This window comes from Pistacia vera, unplaced genomic scaffold (assembly GCF_008641045.1).
Source record: "Pistacia vera cultivar Batoury unplaced genomic scaffold, PisVer_v2 Contig1127, whole genome shotgun sequence".
Taxonomy (NCBI): domain Eukaryota; kingdom Viridiplantae; phylum Streptophyta; class Magnoliopsida; order Sapindales; family Anacardiaceae; genus Pistacia; species Pistacia vera.
The window spans coordinates 26,008-47,791 of record NW_022195168.1 but is presented as its reverse complement, the minus strand read 5'-3'; the positions used below and the strand labels follow the sequence as shown (position 1 = coordinate 47,791).

The 21,784-nt window shown below is 35.0% G+C and overlaps 3 protein-coding genes and 2 pseudogenes across 3 annotated transcripts; 1 reads left to right on the top strand and 4 right to left on the bottom strand.

The window, feature by feature from the left end:
• Positions 1–214: 214 nt before the first annotated feature.
• Positions 215–2,332, bottom strand: LOC116142418 (early nodulin-93-like). The gene is made up of 4 exons (XM_031427837.1): positions 2,169–2,332; positions 2,022–2,083; positions 828–903; positions 215–425 (listed from the first exon to the last, which is right to left on the bottom strand). The coding sequence occupies exons 1-4, from the start codon at positions 2,272–2,274 to the stop codon at positions 340–342; spliced, it is 330 nt and encodes a 109-aa protein (XP_031283697.1). The 5' UTR covers positions 2,275–2,332; the 3' UTR covers positions 215–339.
• Positions 2,333–3,686: 1,354 nt separating this feature from the next.
• On the bottom strand, positions 3,687–6,006 carry LOC116142370 (annotated as a pseudogene).
• Positions 6,007–8,502: 2,496 nt separating this feature from the next.
• LOC116142323 lies at positions 8,503–9,616 on the bottom strand (annotated as a pseudogene).
• Positions 9,617–12,150: 2,534 nt separating this feature from the next.
• On the top strand, positions 12,151–16,537 carry LOC116142381 (ATP-dependent 6-phosphofructokinase 6-like). Its single transcript, XM_031427804.1, has 13 exons — positions 12,151–12,481; positions 12,592–12,638; positions 12,749–12,788; positions 13,145–13,207; positions 13,284–13,421; positions 13,881–14,039; positions 14,178–14,231; positions 14,923–14,991; positions 15,122–15,251; positions 15,414–15,679; positions 15,829–15,877; positions 15,977–16,131; positions 16,251–16,537. The coding sequence occupies exons 1-13, from the start codon at positions 12,380–12,382 to the stop codon at positions 16,437–16,439; spliced, it is 1,461 nt and encodes a 486-aa protein (XP_031283664.1). The 5' UTR covers positions 12,151–12,379; the 3' UTR covers positions 16,440–16,537.
• Positions 16,538–17,754: 1,217 nt separating this feature from the next.
• Positions 17,755–21,246, bottom strand: LOC116142400 (serine/threonine-protein kinase Aurora-2-like). The gene is made up of 9 exons (XM_031427820.1): positions 21,056–21,246; positions 20,361–20,477; positions 19,678–19,824; positions 19,488–19,583; positions 19,057–19,152; positions 18,866–18,962; positions 18,548–18,665; positions 18,368–18,440; positions 17,755–18,244 (listed from the first exon to the last, which is right to left on the bottom strand). Exons 1-9 carry the CDS (start codon positions 21,080–21,082, stop codon positions 18,140–18,142), a joined length of 876 nt encoding a protein of 291 aa, XP_031283680.1. The 5' UTR covers positions 21,083–21,246; the 3' UTR covers positions 17,755–18,139.
• Between the last annotated feature and the right edge of the window lie 538 nt (positions 21,247–21,784).

Below are 21,784 nucleotides of genomic sequence, written 5' to 3'. Positions count from 1 at the left end.
TTTTATACTCAATTGAATAGTAATATATGAATTTTAAGTTGAAATTATAAAAGTCTGTGAGGAAAAATATTTTTTCCTTAAATTATAAAAGTTTAAGCATACTCAGAAAATAGATGTTCAGTATTCTCAATCAACCTTAATCCTATCATGAAATTATGTATAGGACCACCGTCACTTGAGTTTTCGCATGGAACTCAACCGAAATACTTAATGATAGAATAAACATCCAACTTCCCATCTTGTTTATCGAAGAGAAAGATTGTCTTTATAAATACAACTATTACCATTTACAGAAACGCATCAAGCTGCTGTTGCCGAGACTTGGTGGTGACCTGTGTATCAAGCTGATCTCTCATAATGGGAATTCTTTCTTGCACACTCCAATATAGTTTTATCAGCAGTTATAAAGTAAGCAGCAATCGACGCTGTTAAAAAATAAATGAACGTTAACATTAATCCTCCGGCCTTGAAACGTCATCCTACGGCTCTACTTTCACCACAAGAAAAAAATTATAAACAAGAATTAATTCTTAATTATAATGGTCAATGAGTTTATAAACAAAAGTCTCTATCATCAGTAAACAATGATAAACTATTGATTTTCCACAGATCAGCATAATATTATTTTTAATAAAAAAATCCTTTAAGAGTCTGATTAGTGATTATACTCCATTAAAGCTAATAATTTGCTTAACAAATCCAATTGATATTGCATGATTCTCTAATTTTTATGTGGTGGTGAAATTATTCAGATTTTATGTTGCAAAACACAAAAATAATCTACCAAATCTAAGAAGCTGAAAGAATTATCCATATCCTGATTGTACCTGCAGATATAATCAGTGCCTGACCAGTATAGTTAATGTTTGCCTTTGCCCAAGGGACTTTTCGAACTGCAATCAACTGACAACACAAGAAGCAAATCAAATGCCAATCATAAAAGCCACGATCTGCATAGCGCAGAGATGCCCCAACAAAATGTCACAATTCAGACCCAATATATATATATATATATACAACAAAATGTCAAAATTCAGACCCTATATATATATATATACACACAACTGATAGCCTCTGTTACAAGGGCAAAGCTCTTCATAAAAGAACTCAATCTCAATAAATAATTCCACACTTCATGGCTAAAGGCTGAAATTAGGAGCATTAACCAAAAGGCAAGTCAGAAATCACCATGCTCCATCGAAAGAGTCGAAAAACATCAAACATTATAGTAGTTTCTGTAAAGTGGACCTTAGAAAGTTTGAAATCACACAATTAAAGATCAGATGCACCTCTTCTCCGAACACAGACCACTACATCACCAATTGTAGAAAGAAATAAGCAGTTACCAAGCTTGGCAATAAGAGAACTATCATCAACTTTCCCTTTTGGAAGGTCTCAAATAGGTTGTGTTACATCAAAGATCAATAGATTAGCGTATCAATGATTGAGCTCATATGCAATAATGGAAGTAGCACTCCACATCTGGTTACTTCACAAAAACATTCACCACCTGAACTAATCCCAAACCAAGTCTAAATAGGGGTTGTGTTACATAAAGATCATTAAATTAGTGTATTAATATTAAGCTCGTATGCAGTGATGAAAGTAGCACTCAACATCTGGTTAATTCATGTGACACGTTCAGACCCAGTCGCATCCCAAATCAGTCTAAAATATGGGTAGTAATCCAGTGAAAACCTTTTCTCTGTCACATTGCTAGACCTGTGTAACAATTACATGATATTTCCTTTTCCATTCCAAGACAAAATCCTCATCAACAAGGCAATCAAAAATACCTGGTTCTTGTATTATAAACCATAATGAACATGGACATACCATTCCAAAATAAATTTTCTAGTTTGAGCTTGAGGAATCAAGATAAAAGGATAGAATATATATATATAATCACTGGCTAAGCAACAAATACAACAATAGATTAAAGAATGAAAAGTAAATGAAAGCAAACTATAAAAAAAATGACATTTAAAAGGGCAGTTAAGAAAAGTAAAAGTGAGGATCACCGTAGGAATAGCACTGGCAATACAAGCTACGGCAGCAGCCTTGGCTCCAGCACGAACACCTTCTGAAGTAGTAAATTTATCATTTAAACATCAGTAAAATACATATAATTGGAGATTGATAAACAAATAAATTTAATAAATGAAAACCTTGAGTGCACTGACGGGAAGACATAATCCTCCGATCCTCGGCTGTAGAAGCAATCGCGAAGATGTTTTTGCTTTCTCTTGTTTTCGCTTTCGTAGGAATTTCCATTTTCTTCTCTTCTCTAAACCAACAAATCAATGGTATTTGACAACTGAAAGAGGCGGCCTTCGATTTGATTTGTTCTTCTTAATTTATATTTTTATTTATTTATTTTTAAATAAAAAAAGCAGGGGCCCTTGTCAAATTAAACACCAATCTTGTGCGCCGGCGCCGCTCTCTCTATGCTTTACATGTAATAACTCATCTCCGTATTTTTCCGCTACTTTCTACAAAGAATAATACTTCACTAACAACCCCCATCTTCGGCAAACTTTCTCTCACAACCCTAATACAACAGTTCACAATTAGTTAGTCTGGGTCTTACATGGGTCTCACATGAATCCTATTAATTAATTGCGAACTATCACATCATGATTATGAGAGAAAGTTGATGAGAAAGGATTATTGATATAGTATTACTCTCCGACAAATCGAAATCTCCATATATTTACAGTTTCTTTATAACATTCTATTAGATTTATGATAATCCCTTTACATAAACATTATATACTTAAAAATCAACATCAAAATATAATATAAAAGGTAATACTATAGTACTATACTTATAAATCTTTTTACTAAGAGATAAATAAAAGGTGATGTTTCATTATCTTTTAAATTACATAATAATTATTTATTTTATTTTATATATTCACTCTACCATTTATATTTTATCATATTACCACATCGAAGGTATAATGTAACGTTGTTTATTTATTTTATAATCGGGGTGTTAAGGAATTCACGCACATTTCAACTAATTTTCAGAATCTATTAAACATCTTACAAACCTTTAATTTATTCCCACATTATTTGAGGGGATTAGTTTATACATATATTATTTGGTAACATGAATTTTCATATGAAGAAGAAAAATGTTAAAAAAAAAGAACAACAAAACAAAGAATTTAATATTTACATGATCTTAATCAAACAAATAGAATCAAATTTTATTGAAGTAACCTTTTTATACGTTATATAATAATTTTAATAAAGAATAAGATTCTAATTAAAAAATTAATAATAACTAGAAAGCATAAATTGACATAGTTTTTTTTTGTTTTAAAGATAAGGTTTAAAATAAAAACCCCTTAATTGAGAATAGTGAAAAAAACTTAAAACCTTTTAAATAATACACCTAAGAATCATGATTAAAACCATCGAACGATAGTTTAACATAGGTCGATTTTAATAGTTAAAACTTGAGAGTACTCCAATTTCACGAATTGTTTTTCCTTATAATCCGAAGACTGAATAGTGTGATAAACAAATTAGGCATAATCAAAACCTATCCGGGACTGCAACTTCCACAAGTTGGTAGATCAGGAACTGGCTCCTAAACAGACATGAAACGAGAAACAACAAACATATTAGTCTAACAAAAACACTTTCACTCACATCACAAAAACCCCACAACTCCCTTACAGATAATATTCTTGATTTCATTATAAATCAACACAATTCATTCAAATGTCTTTGAGCAACCATGTCTCTCAAATCCCCAAGCACCATAACACTTTTAACTCTCAACACTTAATTCTCCATTATCAATAAAATCCTTAAGCACTTAGAGACCTTGGTCAATTAGATAATCACCCAGCCTTTCAACAATCATGTTGCACTGACCAGGAGTCATAGGCTCATCATATATACCAATTACCAAGGCCTGATTGGTCTTCTTGACGGTAACACCACCAGAACCCTGAAATACATGTAACAAAACTCTCGATCAATATAATAACGAGCAACACAAAAATAAAGAGGCATTACAACTGGATAAGTTTCATTATGTAACATAATAATCAGGACCGTCACTGAATCTCCACAAAAGAAGCAAGAAAAAAAAACGTGTTAACTCACAAAGAAGTTTTACTAATTAAGTTGTTTTCTACTTGCAAAGAAACCAGCGTAACATACAAATATGAACTCCGAATTTACAAGCAACAGGTATTATTGTTCCCTGCAGTTGATATTTGGCACCCTCCTCATACTGAATCAAAAGTCAAACTCCTATCACCATTTTCTTAATTCAAACTTAGCATATAGACCAATCCAACTTCACCAGCAGTTCTCACATAGAGTGACAGGTATATTGGAGATGTAACAGTTACAAGATTAAAAAACCAGCCAAATTTTTTCTGCAGACAAAGCTATTACATTATCTAATATAATGACTCAAAATCAGCATGAAGCAGGTTCAAGAATGTTAACTAAACCATTTCAAATCAGCTCTGATTCTGAATGACAAGGAATGCGGTAATTCTTTATGAGATAAAAAGGTCTGAACTACAGCTTTAGGTTAGACCTATGAAGAATATTTAAAAATAATAATAATAATGACATAAACGACTGGTTTAATGATATGACATTGAATGTGCATTCAGTGGTATTGTTATGATGTATAAAAGAATACAAAGCCAAATTATCACCTTCTTTCCTCGTATGACAGCTCCTGGTTCACCTTGGATCACCATATATTTCACACCACCAAGGAATAAGCCAGTTGGCGCAAGAGTCCCAGGTTCAGCAAAGTCATTCATAATGCCTGTTATTTCCTCAGGCTTAAACTGCAACACCAAAAACACTTTTCAGGCAAAAATAAAAATAAAGACTAAACAACTAAGCAGCACAATAAAAATTAAGTCCATATCCACCAGCAGGAATCTGAACATGAATTCTCCACATAGCCACATCGGCAGAATAGCACACAGCAAAAGATAACACTAGCCTTCCTTAACTCTAAAATGTAACAGCTCAACAAGGGAGTACACATGGGGCACCAGGCCAAAATTCAAAGACACACACATAAATGTTGCCTGAATTCACAATGTTATTACTTCTTTACCTGTACTTTTAAACCGGAAAAGACATAAATATTATAGTACACTGGAGGAGATTAGCAAGAAGTGAAGTACTGAAGAAGATTTAGGGTTACACGTATAAAAACCAGTAAGTGGTCAACATCAGTTATACACCATTTTTCTTCATCAAACAGAGAAGCTGAGCCTAAAAGAAAATATGATAGACACATTAGTTCATAAATCAGCATAAGGTGATGGGTTTGGTGTTGAACATATTAAGATCGTTACAATGAAGTCCTGCATAAAAACAAACTAATCCGCTGATACGAGGCCGCATGAGTATATAATAAGATGGTTAGCAAAATATAATGTAGATATACGGCCACCCAAAATATAATTCGACAATTAGTTCATATTAACAACGGCTAAAAGGAGACATTGCAAAGAGCACAAAAAAATCAAGAACCTTGATGACAAAATTTTGCTAGTCTACACAAAATGTCAAAACAAACAAAACAAATTAGTGGATCATCCCAGTAAAAGGATTACAAAAATCCTAGAACAAAAAACCTCTGCATGTATTACAATCAAAATCTTAACTCTCAATTTTATTACAAGATAAATAGTCAATACAAGAAAGCAAATCCACAACGTCCATCGATTTTAAACGAAAGAGCAAAGCTTAGTTAGACTCGCGAAATAGAAGATGGAACCTGAGGGAAATTAGCGCTCTGGGGCCCAAACGTGCCATCACATGGCCGATGATAGCTGGCAGCAGTGAGTTGCAGACCATCCATCTCGCACATCAGTGATCATCAACGTACGTTTGCCACGACCTCTTCTGTTCTGGCTTTTTTTTTATAATTTTTTCCTTCCTTTTCGGTTTTTCGTTGGTTTGAGATTGAGAGGTAAGGTGGACACTGGTATTGTTCAATCTCATTCAAATGTGAAGCCAGAGGAAGAAGACTAAAGATATAGACCGAGAGGAGAAAGTGGTAGCGTGAAATCAAGCTGGTAAAACGACAACTTTTCCTCCACCGTTGGCTATTTTCTTTACCCTGTGGGACCCGTATTTTATTTTCTCATTTTCTCTTTTTCTTTTTTTTTGTTTTTCCTTTTTTTCTTTCTTCTTTTAAATATTTCGATTTTGAGATTTCCATTCTCCTAAAATTCAAATATGGATCATAATGCCATGGTTCTTACATTAAAGAATTATATAAAGTTTTATTTTATTTTCTTATACACTAGCTTGAAGTGAACCGTACCGTTTCATTTAAAGATATTAAAATCACTTATAATTCTCAAAATCTTTTTTAAAAATATTAAAAACTCTCGTTAATATCAAATAATTTCTTATAAAATTATTTTTCTGTTCATTAAAATAATGAAAACCGACTATTATTTTAAACTTCTTTTCAGAAAATATTTTTAAACAAAATGATAAACTAATACCAAAGAATCTCACAAAAGTAAAATAAAATAAATTATGAATATACTATTATATCTTATGTTTATTTACAAAGTATAATTAATTCAAACATTACTGTAATTAGATACAAGCGGACTAGATGTTCTGTCCGTGGAGATGAAAATGAAAAGGGGTGATGGTGGCGATTGAGACACGTGTCAACACTATCAGTAGGAGGTCATGACTCCAGTTCCATCACAACACATCAGAAATTCTAGAAGGTATCTTTGAAGGGTCAAACTCTAACGACAAATCCAGATTCCAGAAACTTATTCATCGTGCAGAAAGCGACTTTGAAAAAAGCCATAAACGCAAATGGGTTTGGCGCCGTCTTCACAAGAAGAAGAGGATTAATATTATTTTAAATCTCACACGAGTGAATCAACTAACGACAGATCCACAACAGTGGGTGATGAAACAAAATATGGAAGATTGGTCATAATTGAGTTTCAGTTAGAATAGAGACACAAGCAAACTATTCCTAACAGCAATATCCTTCAATGCGAAAGATCTATATACATTATTCATTACCGTATTCCTTTGTTCTCAAGCTACAATCTAATGACAATATGCGCATAAAACAGCCAAATAGAATTGTCAAAAAAAAACCAAAAAAAAAAAAAAAAAAAAATCTTTCAATAGAACTCTTTCTTATTCCACTATGGAATTTCCTTATATTAGCATACGACTGAAAGCTATCAACGAAGGTTGTTAACAACTAGTTAGATTCTTCGAAATCAGATGACCACAGTTCTATGGAAAATGGTCTACCAAGGCTGGATTTAGCCGATAACATCCTCCTCTAAAGCCACACAGTTACCACTTGCCTGCTGGACAGGGTATTTGTTGGCTATCCCACTCCCAAGGCCACAAGTTTTTATGCTGAGTGTAAGATTAAGGATTTCTATGAGCACAGTTTATACATATGCATATGAACCAAAACCGCTGAAACAAGCTTCTTCATATGGAAAAAAGGATATGGGAGTGGGGCTGTATTACAATATCAATCTATGATTCAACTCAAGCAAACACTGAACAAGACTCATCCCGATTTAACCAAGAAAAACATTGAAGAGGCTATGTCACAACACACAAAAACATGAATTCCATGACAGACTAGCATATGTCTGATTACAATACAAGTACCTGATTGATTACTTGTCCGCATCTCTAGCCAAGTGTTACCTGATTTGATAGCCCTGGTGCCCATTGCCTTTTCTGAGTCATTATTATAATAATATTATGAAATTAGAATATAGTAAAAAGGATACTTGATCCTTATTTATATTTTACCAATAATTTGTGGTGGAGATGTGTGATCAAAGATCAAGAAGAAGTATAAAAGTAGGATACACCTATTGGAGTCTTTTATATATTTCTTCCACCGCAAGCAGGATGTAGCAACCTGTTCAGAATAATATAGATGGCACTGCTATGATTCAAGAAGTTTGGTAGTATCGGTGACAAATATCAACAATCAATAGCAACATGTCCCCTGGAAAGATAACATGCCTGCGTTTCAGAAAATATTAGCTTAGTATTGCATCCCCCTTCCAACCCATGAAACATATCTAACATGTTTATCAATGGCAAATCACACAACAAGAATGCAAGATACGGTTACACTACTGCATGTGCATGGGACAATGAAGTTGAGAATAGTACCTTAGCTGACAAGCCCATATATACTAATTGTGTGGAATTAGGAAACTCTCTGGCTCCATACAAATAAGCATGGACACACATGAACCTCCCCCAAAAAGGGTCCCATCAACATCGGAAGTGGCTGATAACGACCTACACACCAAATGCCACATTAGATAAAGAACACTAATGGCACTAATATTTGCAAAAAAAAGAAAAATGGTTGACAAAACATATGAAATGTGACCATGCATAACTGTAAATCATTAAAAACTTTGGAACTTGGAAGTTTTTATAAAACCACAATTAGCCCTACCAGTAATGTTATGGACCACCAAAAACTTCATCATCCCAGAAACTGCTGTGCGTCCGCCTCTCTGGACCTTTTTCAAGCTGGACAACCATAATCTGCTCTGATAAAAATAGTAGGTTCCAATATAAGTTGAACAGGGACAGATTTTTTTTCCCTTTGGTAATACTTTCTACAGTCTCTATAATCCTACACCTAAACTCTTCATCATGCAAAATGTCCCTTACATAACAAATATTTTTCAGTGATTAGTACTTACATCATTAGAAGACGAATTCCAAAATTGATGGAAAATTTTCCGAGGAAAAAGAAATTCGTAATAAGCCTCCACACCTATGAAACAACAGAGGGTTCAACAAGTATTAGAAGCACAATATTTAAAGTTTTTTTTTTTTTTTTTTTAACTTTTGTTGATACCTAGAAATCCCCAGTGTTTCTTAAGAATTCAAAGAATTTTTTCTCTTTTGGGACCACAACAGAACCCACCAATCTATGTTCATTGTTGTAAAAATTTATCTTGGCATTAAAATTCACAAGATGCTTATTATATAACACACAGCAATGATGAAACAAATAAAAGTAAAACTTGGCAGAAAAAGGTTCCTTCTAAATGAGTTTCATGATTGGATTTAAACCTGAAACTTGGAGAAAACAGGTTCATAAAACAACGCTATACTCCAGGGACTGTACAATCCCAAATGGAAAGCTGCAGTGGCCACCACACATATGGTCCCAAAAGCTTTGCTGATAGGAGGAAGAGAATTATAGAATCTGAAACATACCAAACAATCAAGTCACCAAATGCCAGATTATCAACCATCCAAGAAATCAAATTTTTAACAATGCCATCAAAATTCAACTTCGCTGCTGATAAATACAATACAAATTTAATATCCGTAATGGATAGGGCCATGTTGGCGGAAATTAAAACTTTTAAACTAATATAACATTCAATTTCTCAACAAATCAAAAACTTGCCACTGAGATTACCAAAGACTCGAATCGGCAATTTAGAAATTAAATTCCAATTGATCATAAAAGAAAACAATGATAGAAAGGGCAAAAATGATTGTAAAAGAAGAGTGAAGTGGGAGATAATGAAGAGCATTACTCTGCAGGAGACGACATGTTAACTAAGTGAAACCTGATTCATAAAATCTTCAAAGTTGGTTGGTTCTCTGTGTCAGAAGGTGTAACAGATCTTACACGGGATTTTTCAAGCAATGTGAAGGGGAGAAAAAAAAAAAAAAAACAGGAGTACGTAATAGCCTTCAAATTACACCGGCAACAGGAAGAGATCTTCTTATTGTGAGCACTGACGTGGCGTACCAGGAGGCAACATGACAACAAAGCAGTTCCAATGAGGAGACGCCAAATCATACTGTAACATTTCTTAATTATTAAGAGTCACAAGCTAGTTAAGAATAAAATTAAAAATAAAAAACCTTTCCTAAAGTTAATAAAATTTATTATCATTATATAAATAAATAAATGTTATTAACCTAATGATATATGTTTGAAATTAGAATTCCATAAAAGCCTTAATAATGTAATCTTATAGGAAATACCTTTAGGGGGTTGGGCGGTTCGATAGTGACTCTTAGGTGTTTTATTCAAGAAGTCTTAAATTCAAGTCTTTCTTTGAGTGTTAATAGGGAAGTTATTAGAACTCTTACCTGACTCCGATCGATAGTTTCAAGATTTTCGAAGAATTAGTTGAAATGTACATAAATTGACCGAATATCGCGATCATAAAAAAATGTAATAAATAATAATAATAATATGATAGGTTAGTTAGTACTCAGTAATGTGCATTAAACTGAAAATTTAAATTCTTTCTTATTTCTTTTATCTTTTGATAAACTTGAAGTGTTATTTTAATTTTTCAAAGCGTAGCAGAAGAACTAGACAAATTTAAGTTTATATACTTGATTTATTTATGAATAGTTTGAATTATAGATAAAAATAATATAAGTGTGAAAAACTATGATTATAATAGTCTTTTAGATGTCACGTTTTCATGTAAAGCTGTATATGTTGATCTTATTGATGCATGAATATTGTAATAATAAATGGTTAATGTAGTGGTATCAATGAAAGTCAATCATCTTCTTCTAGGACATGTTAATAGGGTTCATATCTGAACAAAATTCAAAATTGATAGATAAAAAACCTATGACTTGTATTAAAAAAAATAAAAAAATAAATAAAAAGGTAAAAGTAAAGGACACTTCATCAAGAGATAGTCTTTGTCAAAATTATCCATGGAGTACAAATTCAAATAAACAAAAAAGCAAAGCAGAGGCATCTACATAACATAATCTTGATTAAATACTTACAAAAGCAAAAGAGTAAACGACTTGTTCCCACGCAACTTTTCGCCAAGTCCTAAGTTCCCACCCTGGTTTCACAAATTCCAGATTCCCACCCTTAAATTAACAGAAAACCGTTTAATTTAACGATATGGCCATTTGCTTTCCACTTTGTTCTTCCTCGCATCTTTTCTTCCTTACCATGCCTAGGAACTCCACTCTCAATGCCGAGAATCCTTCAATTCCTCCCCCAGCACAATCCAACGCAACGTCTTTAAATTTCAAAGAGGGAAATTGTTTCCAAACTCAATTAAACAAAACCACAACTACACAAATTTCACAACAAAACAACCAAAAAAAAACCCAATTCAAAGCCGCTAACTGACACCATAACTACACAAGAAAAAAAAGCCATTGACTCTCCCATAAAACATTTCAAAACCCAATTCAACAAACCACAATTATAGATTCTAACACATACCAAACGAAAAAAACCCATTGACTCTCCCATAAATCATTTCAAAACCCAATTCAACAAACCACAATTATAGATTCTAACACATAATCCACATCAATCTCAAATTTCAAGAGGGGAAAAACAACAGAAAATTTGAAAATTCAAAGGAAATGTATGGCAGTGGCATCGAATAAAAGTGGCCCGATCAATTTTAGGGCTTATTTGCAACCACTTCTTTCAATTTTAAAACAGCCGTGCATTTGGTTAGCAACTACATTCAGCGACTGAAAGTGGCCCGATCTGGCTTTGTGGAGGGCAGTGCAACTGAAGTCTTAGTGGTAGATCAGCGACGGAAACAAGAGCGCTTTGCTGCTTGTGGTTGGTCGGCGAACAAGGAAGGTGACGATTGCGATTTGGCATCGAAAAAGCAGCAAAAACCATCGACATGACACCGCCAGGATTGATTGCCATCACCGTCACTTTTTGCTTCGATCTCGAGGTCAAATTTTACCAAGCTTAGCCTGGTCAGCACTGCCGCAAAAGCGTAGTGGCTTTGGTTGGTTTTCTTAGGGATTTCTAGTTGTTGGTTTGGGTTGTGGAGTTCCATTGTTGGCCATGTTTTGGTGGGCGATTTGGTGATGGCTCATATGCAAGGGTTAAAGGGCAATTTATTAATTTATTTATTGAGGGCAATATGGTAATAATGCTTCCATACTTGTGTCAGATAAAAAATCTTTAACCATGTTGGTTTTTGGGTGGGAATCTGGAATTTATGAAACCAGGGTGGTAACTGTCGTTTCGTGAAACCTTGGGTGGGTACATGTCGTTTACTCAAAGCAAAATTAATAAAAACCAGTGGGTGAGCTATAGTCACTAGTAATTGTGAAAAACTCGCCACCTGGTTTGCATCCATATTTCGTACGAAACAATCTCATTCGAACCTAAAACCCCCCCAACGACGCCGCTTTCTCCACACCACCTCACGTGCCTTTTCTCTCCTTACGCCTCCCCAAACACTCACCATAAAGCGGCGCAAGTGCAAGCAACACGGCCCCGTTTTAATCATCGTGAATTGCGGATATCATTGCAAAAAAATTTAGCAGTAAAAGTGAAGAGCAAACAATGGAGCATTCTGGTAATTTACAGCTCAAGCTGGTTGATGGTGACGCTGGTTATGTCCTCGAAGATGTTCCTCACCTCACTGATTACATTCCTGATCTCCCTGTATGAATTTTGAACGATTGATTTGATCACTTTCTTCAACTTCGACTGAGTTTATTTTTATTTTTGCAAAAAACTATATTAGTTGTTAAAGATGTTGTTTTGTACGGCAGACTTATCCCAACCCGTTGCGGTCAAATCCATCTTACTCGGTAGTTAAGTAAGTAAAAACTCCTTATTACTTCAACTTAAAGGCCAGACGGATCCATTGCCACCTTCTTTAGTTATGATATGATGATTCTTGTTGATATGAGTATTTTGTGATTACAGGCAGTATTTTGTTGATGTGGATCATACAGTTGCTCAAAAGGTGATTTATGCTTCGACTTCCAAATTTTTTTGGTTTGTTTTCCTCTCCCCGCCATTTGTCAACTGGAAGATCTGTTTCTGTAAATGCTTTCATTTGCCTCTTCTTATTCGTGGCATCCCATCCAAATAATTGTCGTGATGACTACAACTTTTTAAAAACTCGGCGGCAATATTTCTATGGCCTGGTTTTTTCGCCCTTGTTTTCGGAATTGAAAGTTGGAAACAGAGTCAGAAAGTTTGTTTCACTTGTTAACTTATATGTAATCATTTCATGGAGAACTATCTGCCGTGTCAGGGAAGGTGGCTTGGATACAAGAGCTAACTGATTACTTTTTCTCCGTCTTCTTCTTTGTTTAGATTGTTGTTCACAAAGATGATCCAAGAGGGACACATTTCCGGCGTGCCGGACCTCGCCAGAAGGTGATTATTATTTTTCCTGTTTAATTACTCATAAACCATATGCATTTTACTAAGTTCACTACATTATGCTGTTCAGGTGTATTTTGAATCAGATGAAGTACATGCCTGTATTGTAACATGTGGTGGCCTTTGCCCCGGGCTCAACACTGTGATCAGGGAAATTGTCTGTGGCCTTTATCACATGTACGGTGTCAACAAAATCCTCGGAATAGATGTAAGTGGCCACATTATTTTTGCTCAACGTCATTGAATATTTTTATTATAGTATCAGAAAAATGATGTATGTATATGTTATCTATGTATGTGTATATATATGGCGCAGCTCCACACACGCCATTTACTCCAGTTTCTTATGTTTTCAATATATTTATCACACGACCTTCAAAATATTGTTGCACAAGAAAGGAGGCCATGGTTACACATTAGTTGGTCAGATTATATGTAGCTATTTGAATTTAATTTTGAGGGGATGCTGCTGATGAAATTATCTCAATTATTATCAACAAGTAAAAGAGCTGTTGTGTCGGGCGTTGAAGTGGTTGCCATGTGTGAGCATTGTGCAGAAGTTAGTTAATTTGGTTTTGTGATAAAAATGTTAATATTTCGTATAAAAATCTTGAACATAATTGTTTCGTGTTGACCCCCCTGAGGATTTTGTTTGATTCATCCGTAGGGAGGATATAGGGGTTTCTACTGCAAAAATACCATCGATTTAACGCCTAAAGTTGTTAATGACATCCATAAGCGTGGTGGTACCATCATTAAGACATCACGAGGAGGCCATGATACCTCAAAGATAGTTGACAGCATTCAGGATCGTGGAATTAATCAGGTATGTGAAGGCTAGAATTTTGTCAACGGTCATTTCCTCAAATTTTTGGATGAATCATTTGTGTAAATGGTGAAATTTCTTGCTGGATAGGCACATAAATCCCCTTATAGATTCTCATTATGACTTTTAATGGTCCAGGTGTACATAATTGGAGGAGATGGAACTCAAAAGGGAGCAGCAGTCATTTACGAGGTACTATTATTTGAAAGGTTGAAGAAAGTCTATTGGCTGTCATATATTGCTTACAGATTGATAGCTTCACATGTGTCTCCCATTAGATGCATGTATGATGGCTACTTAGAAATGTTACTAGTATTATGTCAATCACATTTTACTGTTAAGATCACACAGCTGCAGAAAAATTGCTCAACTGTAACGACTTCTAATGAGCATGAAAATCTGTTCTGGACTTGATTGTTTATAAACCGTCTTCTCTGTTTAACAGTGCGTATTCTGAATCATCACTAGTTGAAGATATCAGTAATTACATGTGTTTTTTTTGGGATTTTTCACTTCCGACTACCTTATTTGTTATTTACTGTTACAGTCCTTTACAGATTTTCTTCATTAGCCCACCATTATGTGGTTTATATGCCCTTACCTATGCTTATTTCTGATAATCTATGTCAAGCTAGAAGGTCACTTCAGATGTTAGATTAATCTGCTGAATCTGGTGAACATATGTGATGCCTTAAATTTTCATAAAAATACTCCTAGGCTGCATGAACATATACTCAAGTGTCCCTCAAACTAATTCTACATTAACATACATGTCTTTGTTATCATTACTTGATTGATTGCTTTAATTTTGAACACCAATCCATATAATTAATCGTTGTTCCTGTGTTTGCCACTGTAATATAATGCAGTTCTCATTTTGCAGGAAATTAGGCGCCGTGGCCTCAAAGTTGCAGTTGCTGGAATCCCAAAAACTATTGACAACGATATTCCAGTACTTATTTCCACCCATTTTTTACAGATCATAATTTAGTTTTATTGTTTCTCTTTTCATTTCTTTCTTGAAATATTGTGTTTTCTAACTTTACATAGCTTAATATTGGATTGTCATAATCGTGATTCAGGTTATTGATAAATCCTTTGGTTTTGATACTGCTGTTGAGGAGGCCCAACGTGCCATTGATGCAGCACATGTTGAAGCTGGAAGTATAGAGAATGGCATTGGAGTTGTGAAGCTCATGGGACGCTATAGTGGTAAGTTTTGCATCTATCTTGATGGTTTCATATGCTAAAACTCAATACATCAATGAAGCTCGAATGATCTACTTACTCAATTTTCACATGCTTGTACTTATCATGTTTTCATTTTTAAGCCTTTTTTATTTTTCACCATATGATGTAAAATCACTGGAGCAGGTTTCATTGCGATGTATGCTACACTTGGCAGCCGAGATGTAGACTGTTGTTTGATTCCAGAGTCACCCTTCTATCTTGAGGGACGTGGAGGACTTTATGAATATATTGAAAAACGACTCAAAGAAAATGGGCATATGGTTATTGTTATAGCAGAAGGAGCAGGACAGGATCTTCTTTCAGAGAGCTTGCAGTCCATGAACCATCAAGATGCTTCAGGAAACAAGCTTCTTCAAGATGTTGGGCTATGGATATCTCAGAAGATCAAGGTACCTCTTGCAATCTATTAGAATCGTTTTGTAAATTCTCAAATTATCAGCACCATATGTAACAGTAACGTAATTTATGGGCTATATAAGGAATTCTGTGTCTTTATCAATTTAACACTTTGCTGTTGCTTCAGCTTCTTTAATCGTAGCACCATTTTGCCAGCCAACACAAGATGGCCATTAATTTGAAATATATAGGTCAGTACCTGAGACTTGCCTTCTTTGTTGACTATACTCTCTTAAATTTGACCAAGATGGATGTGCCAATGACTCTGCTCTAACCAAATTGGTTTGCAGATCCTACATACATGATCCGGGCTATTCCAAGCAATGCATCCGACAATGTCTACTGCACTCTCCTCGCACATAGTGCAGTACATGGAGCAATGGCAGGGTATACAGGCTTCACAGTTGGTCTTGTCAATGGCAGACATGCTTACATTCCTTTCAACGTAAGTTCTTTTATGCAATTCAGCATTTGTCACTAGCCAGACCTAATCCTTTTCAGAGGAAACTGTTTTTCATATCGAAGCTTATTAATGTTATCTTTGGTTTGGATATCGGAATGCAGCGAATCACAGAGAAGCAAAAAAATGTTGTCATTACTGACAGGATGTGGGCAAGACTGCTTTCTTCTACCAACCAGCCAAGCTTCTTGAGCCACAAAGAACTCGCTGAATTCAAGAAAGAGAAACAACATCAACACCAGTTGTTGGATGACGAAAATTGCAAAGATAACAAATCTGAGCCAAAGACATAGGTACATGACATTTGAGCTGTATAAATTACTGTTCTGCTCGTTGCATTCTATAAGCGTTAGTTGCCACTTGTAGCTGAAGCCTTGTGATGGTGGATCTATGGTTGATAGAAATGTGTATCTGACTATTGTTAGTAATATTGAGAGGTAGATGTGCTTTTTGTATGAGGAGTTCATCCTTTATACCAGTTTTGTTGAGTTATTCTACCGAGTTATTATTAAATATCTTCAAATTCATCTGTTGCCTATTGGTATGACTTTGTTCTCTTCTCACAACTCAGTGTGGAGAGCAAGTATTTTTCTAAAAGTTGATTTCTGTGTCATGAAGTTAAGAGTTCTGAAAGAGGGTCTTTACCTATCAAGTGTATTGGTGGATTTGATAGTAACGGAAAGCTGGGAATTCTTTCGGTGCTGGAGCCGACAGTTCTATCAACTATCGTGCTTGAATTCCTTTTTTAATAAAATGATCCAACATTCATTCTCAAAATAAGGAAGTAACATGCGTTTTGAAAATCATAAAAATTAACCCAAAAGATTTAACCCCCCGAATATGTATTGTAATTTGTCAGTTTTTTATTGAAGTTTTGGTGTTTAATTTAACCAATCAAAGATATGTATGGAATAGTGACAGATAAATTATTGTTTCAATTACTTCATAGGGAAATTGCAATTAACCAATGTTTTAATATCCGACTTGGGGTGAAACCCGACAAAGTTGCCGGGACGGTCAAATTGGGTGTCCAAAAGTTTCAAATTCACAAATACACCCAAAAAAATTACAGTTAAGTTCCCATAAGTTTGCAATTTAGTAAACACACTCTAAATACAAATCGATAGTCAATTGGTTGACGATGATAACCATCCTTTAAGCCATTCCTTAGAAAATCTACCCAAGATATAGGCAAAATTGAACCTAATTTCAGCCAGATCTCACCATTATTAGCATTGACAACACAAGTCATATCTCACCATAGCCAGTGTCGACAATCCTCCCCATCATCATAAAAATACTGCCCTCAACCTCCTGACCAAACCCCCCTCACCCCACCCTCGTTCGCCTCACCAATCGCCTGTCGTTGCCGCCACAAGTTCTTTTTCGATTTTTGATCGATTCACTCACTGGAAATCACCTATGTCGTCACCATTGTACTCACTAGCCATCTTACTCTTCAAAATCCCCAACATTCCAACCTTTAACTGTTCGTCGATCATCATTCTAAGGTTTTCAGTGAATTGGGAAATTGGTAATTTGGCCCAGTGAAGGCCTCGGGTCTCGGTTCAACCAAGCCGGGTTTAAAACACTGCTATTAACTATTATTATTATTATCACTGGTCAAAAACCAAAATGACAATGACGATTGACTGCATTGCACTAGGGTATGGCAAAAGAAACTACAAAGAATACAGTTGTTGCTCCGATGGATAAAAATACAACATGATAATTAGAATACAAATGAATGTTAAAATTTTCGGCAAACCAATAGTTTTATTTCCACAATCTTGGAGACTGCCTATGCAATCAAACTGCATATAAGGATATGTAAAGTGATGAACCATAACAAGTCATCAGAGGTCTGGATATTTTCATCACACAAGGAATCCCTTCCTTCTGTCACAATGTTGTTTCAGTAAAGATGACCCAGCAAGAAAGTTCCTGAAAGTCATCAAGAAATTAAAAAAGGTTCTCCAACCAGCAATTTAACTCAACAACCCCTATAGATGCCAGAGGGATCAGCATTTTGTATGATCCATGGATGCTCTAGAAGCTTGTGTAGTGGTAGGCGCTGTGCAGATTCCTTGACAAGCATCTGTTTTTACATAAGAAAAGGAAAATTCAGGCACGATCCTCAAAGTGAACATTGAAATCGCTGTGATGGCTGGTTGCCTTATGTAAAAATGTAACTTGGTGTAGTTCAAGTAAAAGAACAAACCTGACTAATGAGGTCCTTAGCGCCAGAAGACACAATTGGTTTAGGAGGAAACTTCAAATCCACTTGGACAATCCTGAGAAAGTCATTAGATCAACTATATAAATATCTTGATGCAGGCGGTTCCTGATACCATTTACAAGAAAAATGGATTTGACATCTTAATTGCAAGTTTTGACAAACCTTCTATACGTATCAGAGTGTTCCTTGGCCTCAAAAGGAGGGACACCATAAAGAAATTCATAGCACAGAACACCAAGGCTCCAGATATCCACACTAGCATCATGTTCAACACTTTCCACTGTTAAGAAAATACAACAGGAAGTGAAATTGAATATTGTTTGGGAAGAAACTCTAAATATTTGAAAATACATTTTTCTTGATAAAACTACAATAATAGGATTCAGGTTGCTTCACTCGGAGTAAAGCAAACAAAACCTTTAAAGAAAGCCTTGAATCCTCAAGCTTTTAACTTAACTGGAATGGGCTATATGTACATACCCATCTCAGGCGGAAGATAATCCAGTGTGCCACACATGGTACGCCTACGGTTAAATGTGTGCACTGACCATCCAAAATCTGCAATCTTTAGCTCACCCTGACAAAGGACACCCCACATTGGCGTGATAAGCACAAGAAAGGTTTCACTAATCAGTTAAGAAACATGAAATGGATATAAAAATTTGGCTCACCTGTGCACCAATTAACAGGTTCTCTGGCTTGATATCTCTGTGTATTACATGCTTTCCATGACAATAAATGAGAGCCCGAGCTAATGATGCAACATACTGTAAAAATACCAGCACAAACAAAGTATTCTAGTTAGCTGCTGCATGCTTCAATGAAATCAAATTTATTATCATGCCATTCATAGCTACAGGTGATGTTGTATACGAGTCCCTCCACTTTCTTGTTAGCATCAGTTACATGGTAGTAAACTACTATTGGAATGTGCTTTCTTAATATTAATATTTTTCCAGAATTTGTTTGATTAAAGACTAGGAGGAAACCTGAAATTGGGCTTCCATTAAACAAAAAACTCAAAAGTTGACAACATAGGTGGAGGAAATCATAACAGCGAGAAGATAAGCAAAAGTATAAATACAGTATAGAAAGAACTTACCGTAGCAGCACGTCTTTCACTGAAGTATTTACACTTCTGAAGTTCCTTATAAAGTTCACCCTTCGCTGCATATTCTAATATCAAGTAAACTCGTTTCTGCAACAATTTAAAAAGCAAAAAACAATCAAATTGCCTGTTTACTTTTCAACAAGAATGACATATTCTGGAATAATAAAGCAACATATTATACCTGATCATAGAAGTAACCAAAAAGCCGTAATATGTTGGGATGTCGAAGATGACTTTGTATTTCAACTTCCCGTCGTAGCTGATGTTCAACCTGTGACTGCTGCAGCTGGCTCTTGAATAGCACTTTTAGAGCCACTATATGATTGCTCTGTTTCACAAAAAATAAACAAGCATATATCAAATTGGTGACACAATTTCCATTTTCCAGCAAACACAATCCAAGAAAGTACCAAAAGATAATTTAATAGTACACATATATAGATCATGTGAACTTTCACACACTGGAAAACAAATTGCTCTATTCTTCTGCCCAGCTGTGGATGCCAAAGATGAGCTCTCTTTTGGATCTTGGGCTTTATCAAGAATACAAGTAGCACCAAAAACACAAAAGATCGCTACTCAACCAAAGTATAAATGAACTATGATTAAACAAGCACAAATTATAAGTTTTATCACCTCTTCAATCTCAAACTTCTGTGCAACCAAATGAACGACATTTCAGACATTAGAAAGTATATTCCATGCTAGTTAAACCAAAATGAAGAAATATATATCCCTAGAGTTAGAAGCACAAATTTTACCAATTAAAGAGCTAATTTGAACCCTAAAACTCACAAAAAGTTTAAGAAGTATATCTTTATATGCAAGAAATCAAAATGAACTATGACGAGCAAGTAAACTGACCCTCTTTTCTCTAGCCAAATAGACGTGACCAAACTTTCCTCGTCCAAGAGGCTTTCCAATATCAAAGTCATTTAGAGTCCATCTTTTTTTCTCGGTTGCCGAAACCCCCGAATAAGTCTGTACAAAAGAAAAAGCAATAATTAAAACCTCACCATTAACTAAAACTTAAAACAAAAGAAAAACTAATAACTAAAAATATACCATTATCTAAAACCCATATGTTCTTGAATATAATGTATGAATACAACTATACAAGTTACTTTGTTGATTAAACACACAACCCCGATTTCAAAAAAACATATAAATTAAGATGACAACCCGAAAAATCCCCAGAATTTTGAAGCCTCCTAAGAATTTCCAATCTTTATGTATGATCAGATAATTCGAAAATCAGGAATCAGTACTTGTAAGTTGTAACTAAAAAGAAAGGCCCAAATATTCCCCGATTTCAATCAATTCTGAATTTTAAGACGATTTCTTTAATCTAAGAAAAAAAAGGGTTTGGTTCTCAAGAAAAAGAGCAAGGAGAGAAGAAAATTTCCTGGAACAATTTAAGACAATCTCCTGCCTTCCAAGAGCCCAATAGAAGAAACTTCAAAATAGAAAAGAAAAACCCTAGAATTCGAACGAGATGATTCGAAAACGTTACGCAGTCAACCACATAAACATATCTCCAAATCATCAATTTGGCTTACCTTCTCTTGCTCTGCAGCAATCGCCATTGAGGGAGAGAGAGTACGTAAGTAAGTGAATGGTTGATTTGGTATGCAGATGAAGATGGACAAAGAAAGGAACGGATCTATGGAGACACTTTGAATAAGAATTTCTCACAACGGTCGAATTAGTACGGATCGCCACGTGGTCCATCCCGCTCAAGACGCATTTCAAATATTTTTCTTTTGTGAGGAGCGTCTTCGCTGTCTTCGTATTTTGTTAGAACTTAGAATAGTGGGTCTACACTCTACAGTCACAGGCTGTGACCTAATGGTCAGAATACGTTCCATCGAGGCATGCTTATTCAATGTGACCCATGTGGGTGGCACCACTAGATTTCCTTTTTGTTTTGATCCGACGGTCTTGGTGGGGCTGTGACATGATGATCTTTTGACTTGTAGTTGGGCTTTACAACTTGTCTTTCATGCTTCCGTGGGACCTGAATTGTATACAAGATTAACGTGCCGTTGTGCTGGTGCAACCGACTTGCCGTTTAGATGAGTGTGGATGTAAACGACCTGAATTATTTCCCCCAATGATTGCAAGTGAACTATGTCTAGCTTGAAACTCAGATTATAAAATTGATACATATGTGTATATAATTTTTTTTTAACATAATTAATATTTTTTAATATTTATCCTTTTTTTTTATTTATATGACTTTAATGTGGTCAAATAAATAAATATATATATATATATATATATATATA

What these genes read in the sequence shown, in the direction of transcription:
- LOC116142418 (XM_031427837.1), bottom strand. Translation starts at nt 2,274, where the DNA reads ATGGAAATTCCTACGAAAGCGAAAACAAGAGAAAGCAAAAACATCTTC. An exon ending in TTCCCGTCAGTGCACTCAAG is followed by an intron (nt 2,084 to 2,168) that starts GTTTTCATTTAT and finishes TTACTACTTCAG; the next exon opens with AAGGTGTTCGTGCTGGAGCC. An exon ending in TTGCCAGTGCTATTCCTACG is followed by an intron (nt 904 to 2,021) that starts GTGATCCTCACT and finishes TTGTGTTGTCAG; the next exon opens with TTGATTGCAGTTCGAAAAGT.
- LOC116142381 (XM_031427804.1), top strand. Translation starts at nt 12,380, where the DNA reads ATGGAGCATTCTGGTAATTTACAGCTCAAGCTGGTTGATGGTGACGCT. An exon ending in GTGCCGGACCTCGCCAGAAG is followed by an intron (nt 13,208 to 13,283) that starts GTGATTATTATT and finishes TATGCTGTTCAG; the next exon opens with GTGTATTTTGAATCAGATGA. An exon ending in ATGCTTACATTCCTTTCAAC is followed by an intron (nt 16,132 to 16,250) that starts GTAAGTTCTTTT and finishes ATCGGAATGCAG; the next exon opens with CGAATCACAGAGAAGCAAAA.
- LOC116142400 (XM_031427820.1), bottom strand. Translation starts at nt 21,082, where the DNA reads ATGGCGATTGCTGCAGAGCAAGAGAAG. An exon ending in TTGCTGCAGAGCAAGAGAAG is followed by an intron (nt 20,478 to 21,055) that starts GTAAGCCAAATT and finishes TCTTTTGTACAG; the next exon opens with ACTTATTCGGGGGTTTCGGC. An exon ending in TTGGTTACTTCTATGATCAG is followed by an intron (nt 19,584 to 19,677) that starts GTATAATATGTT and finishes AAATTGTTGCAG; the next exon opens with AAACGAGTTTACTTGATATT.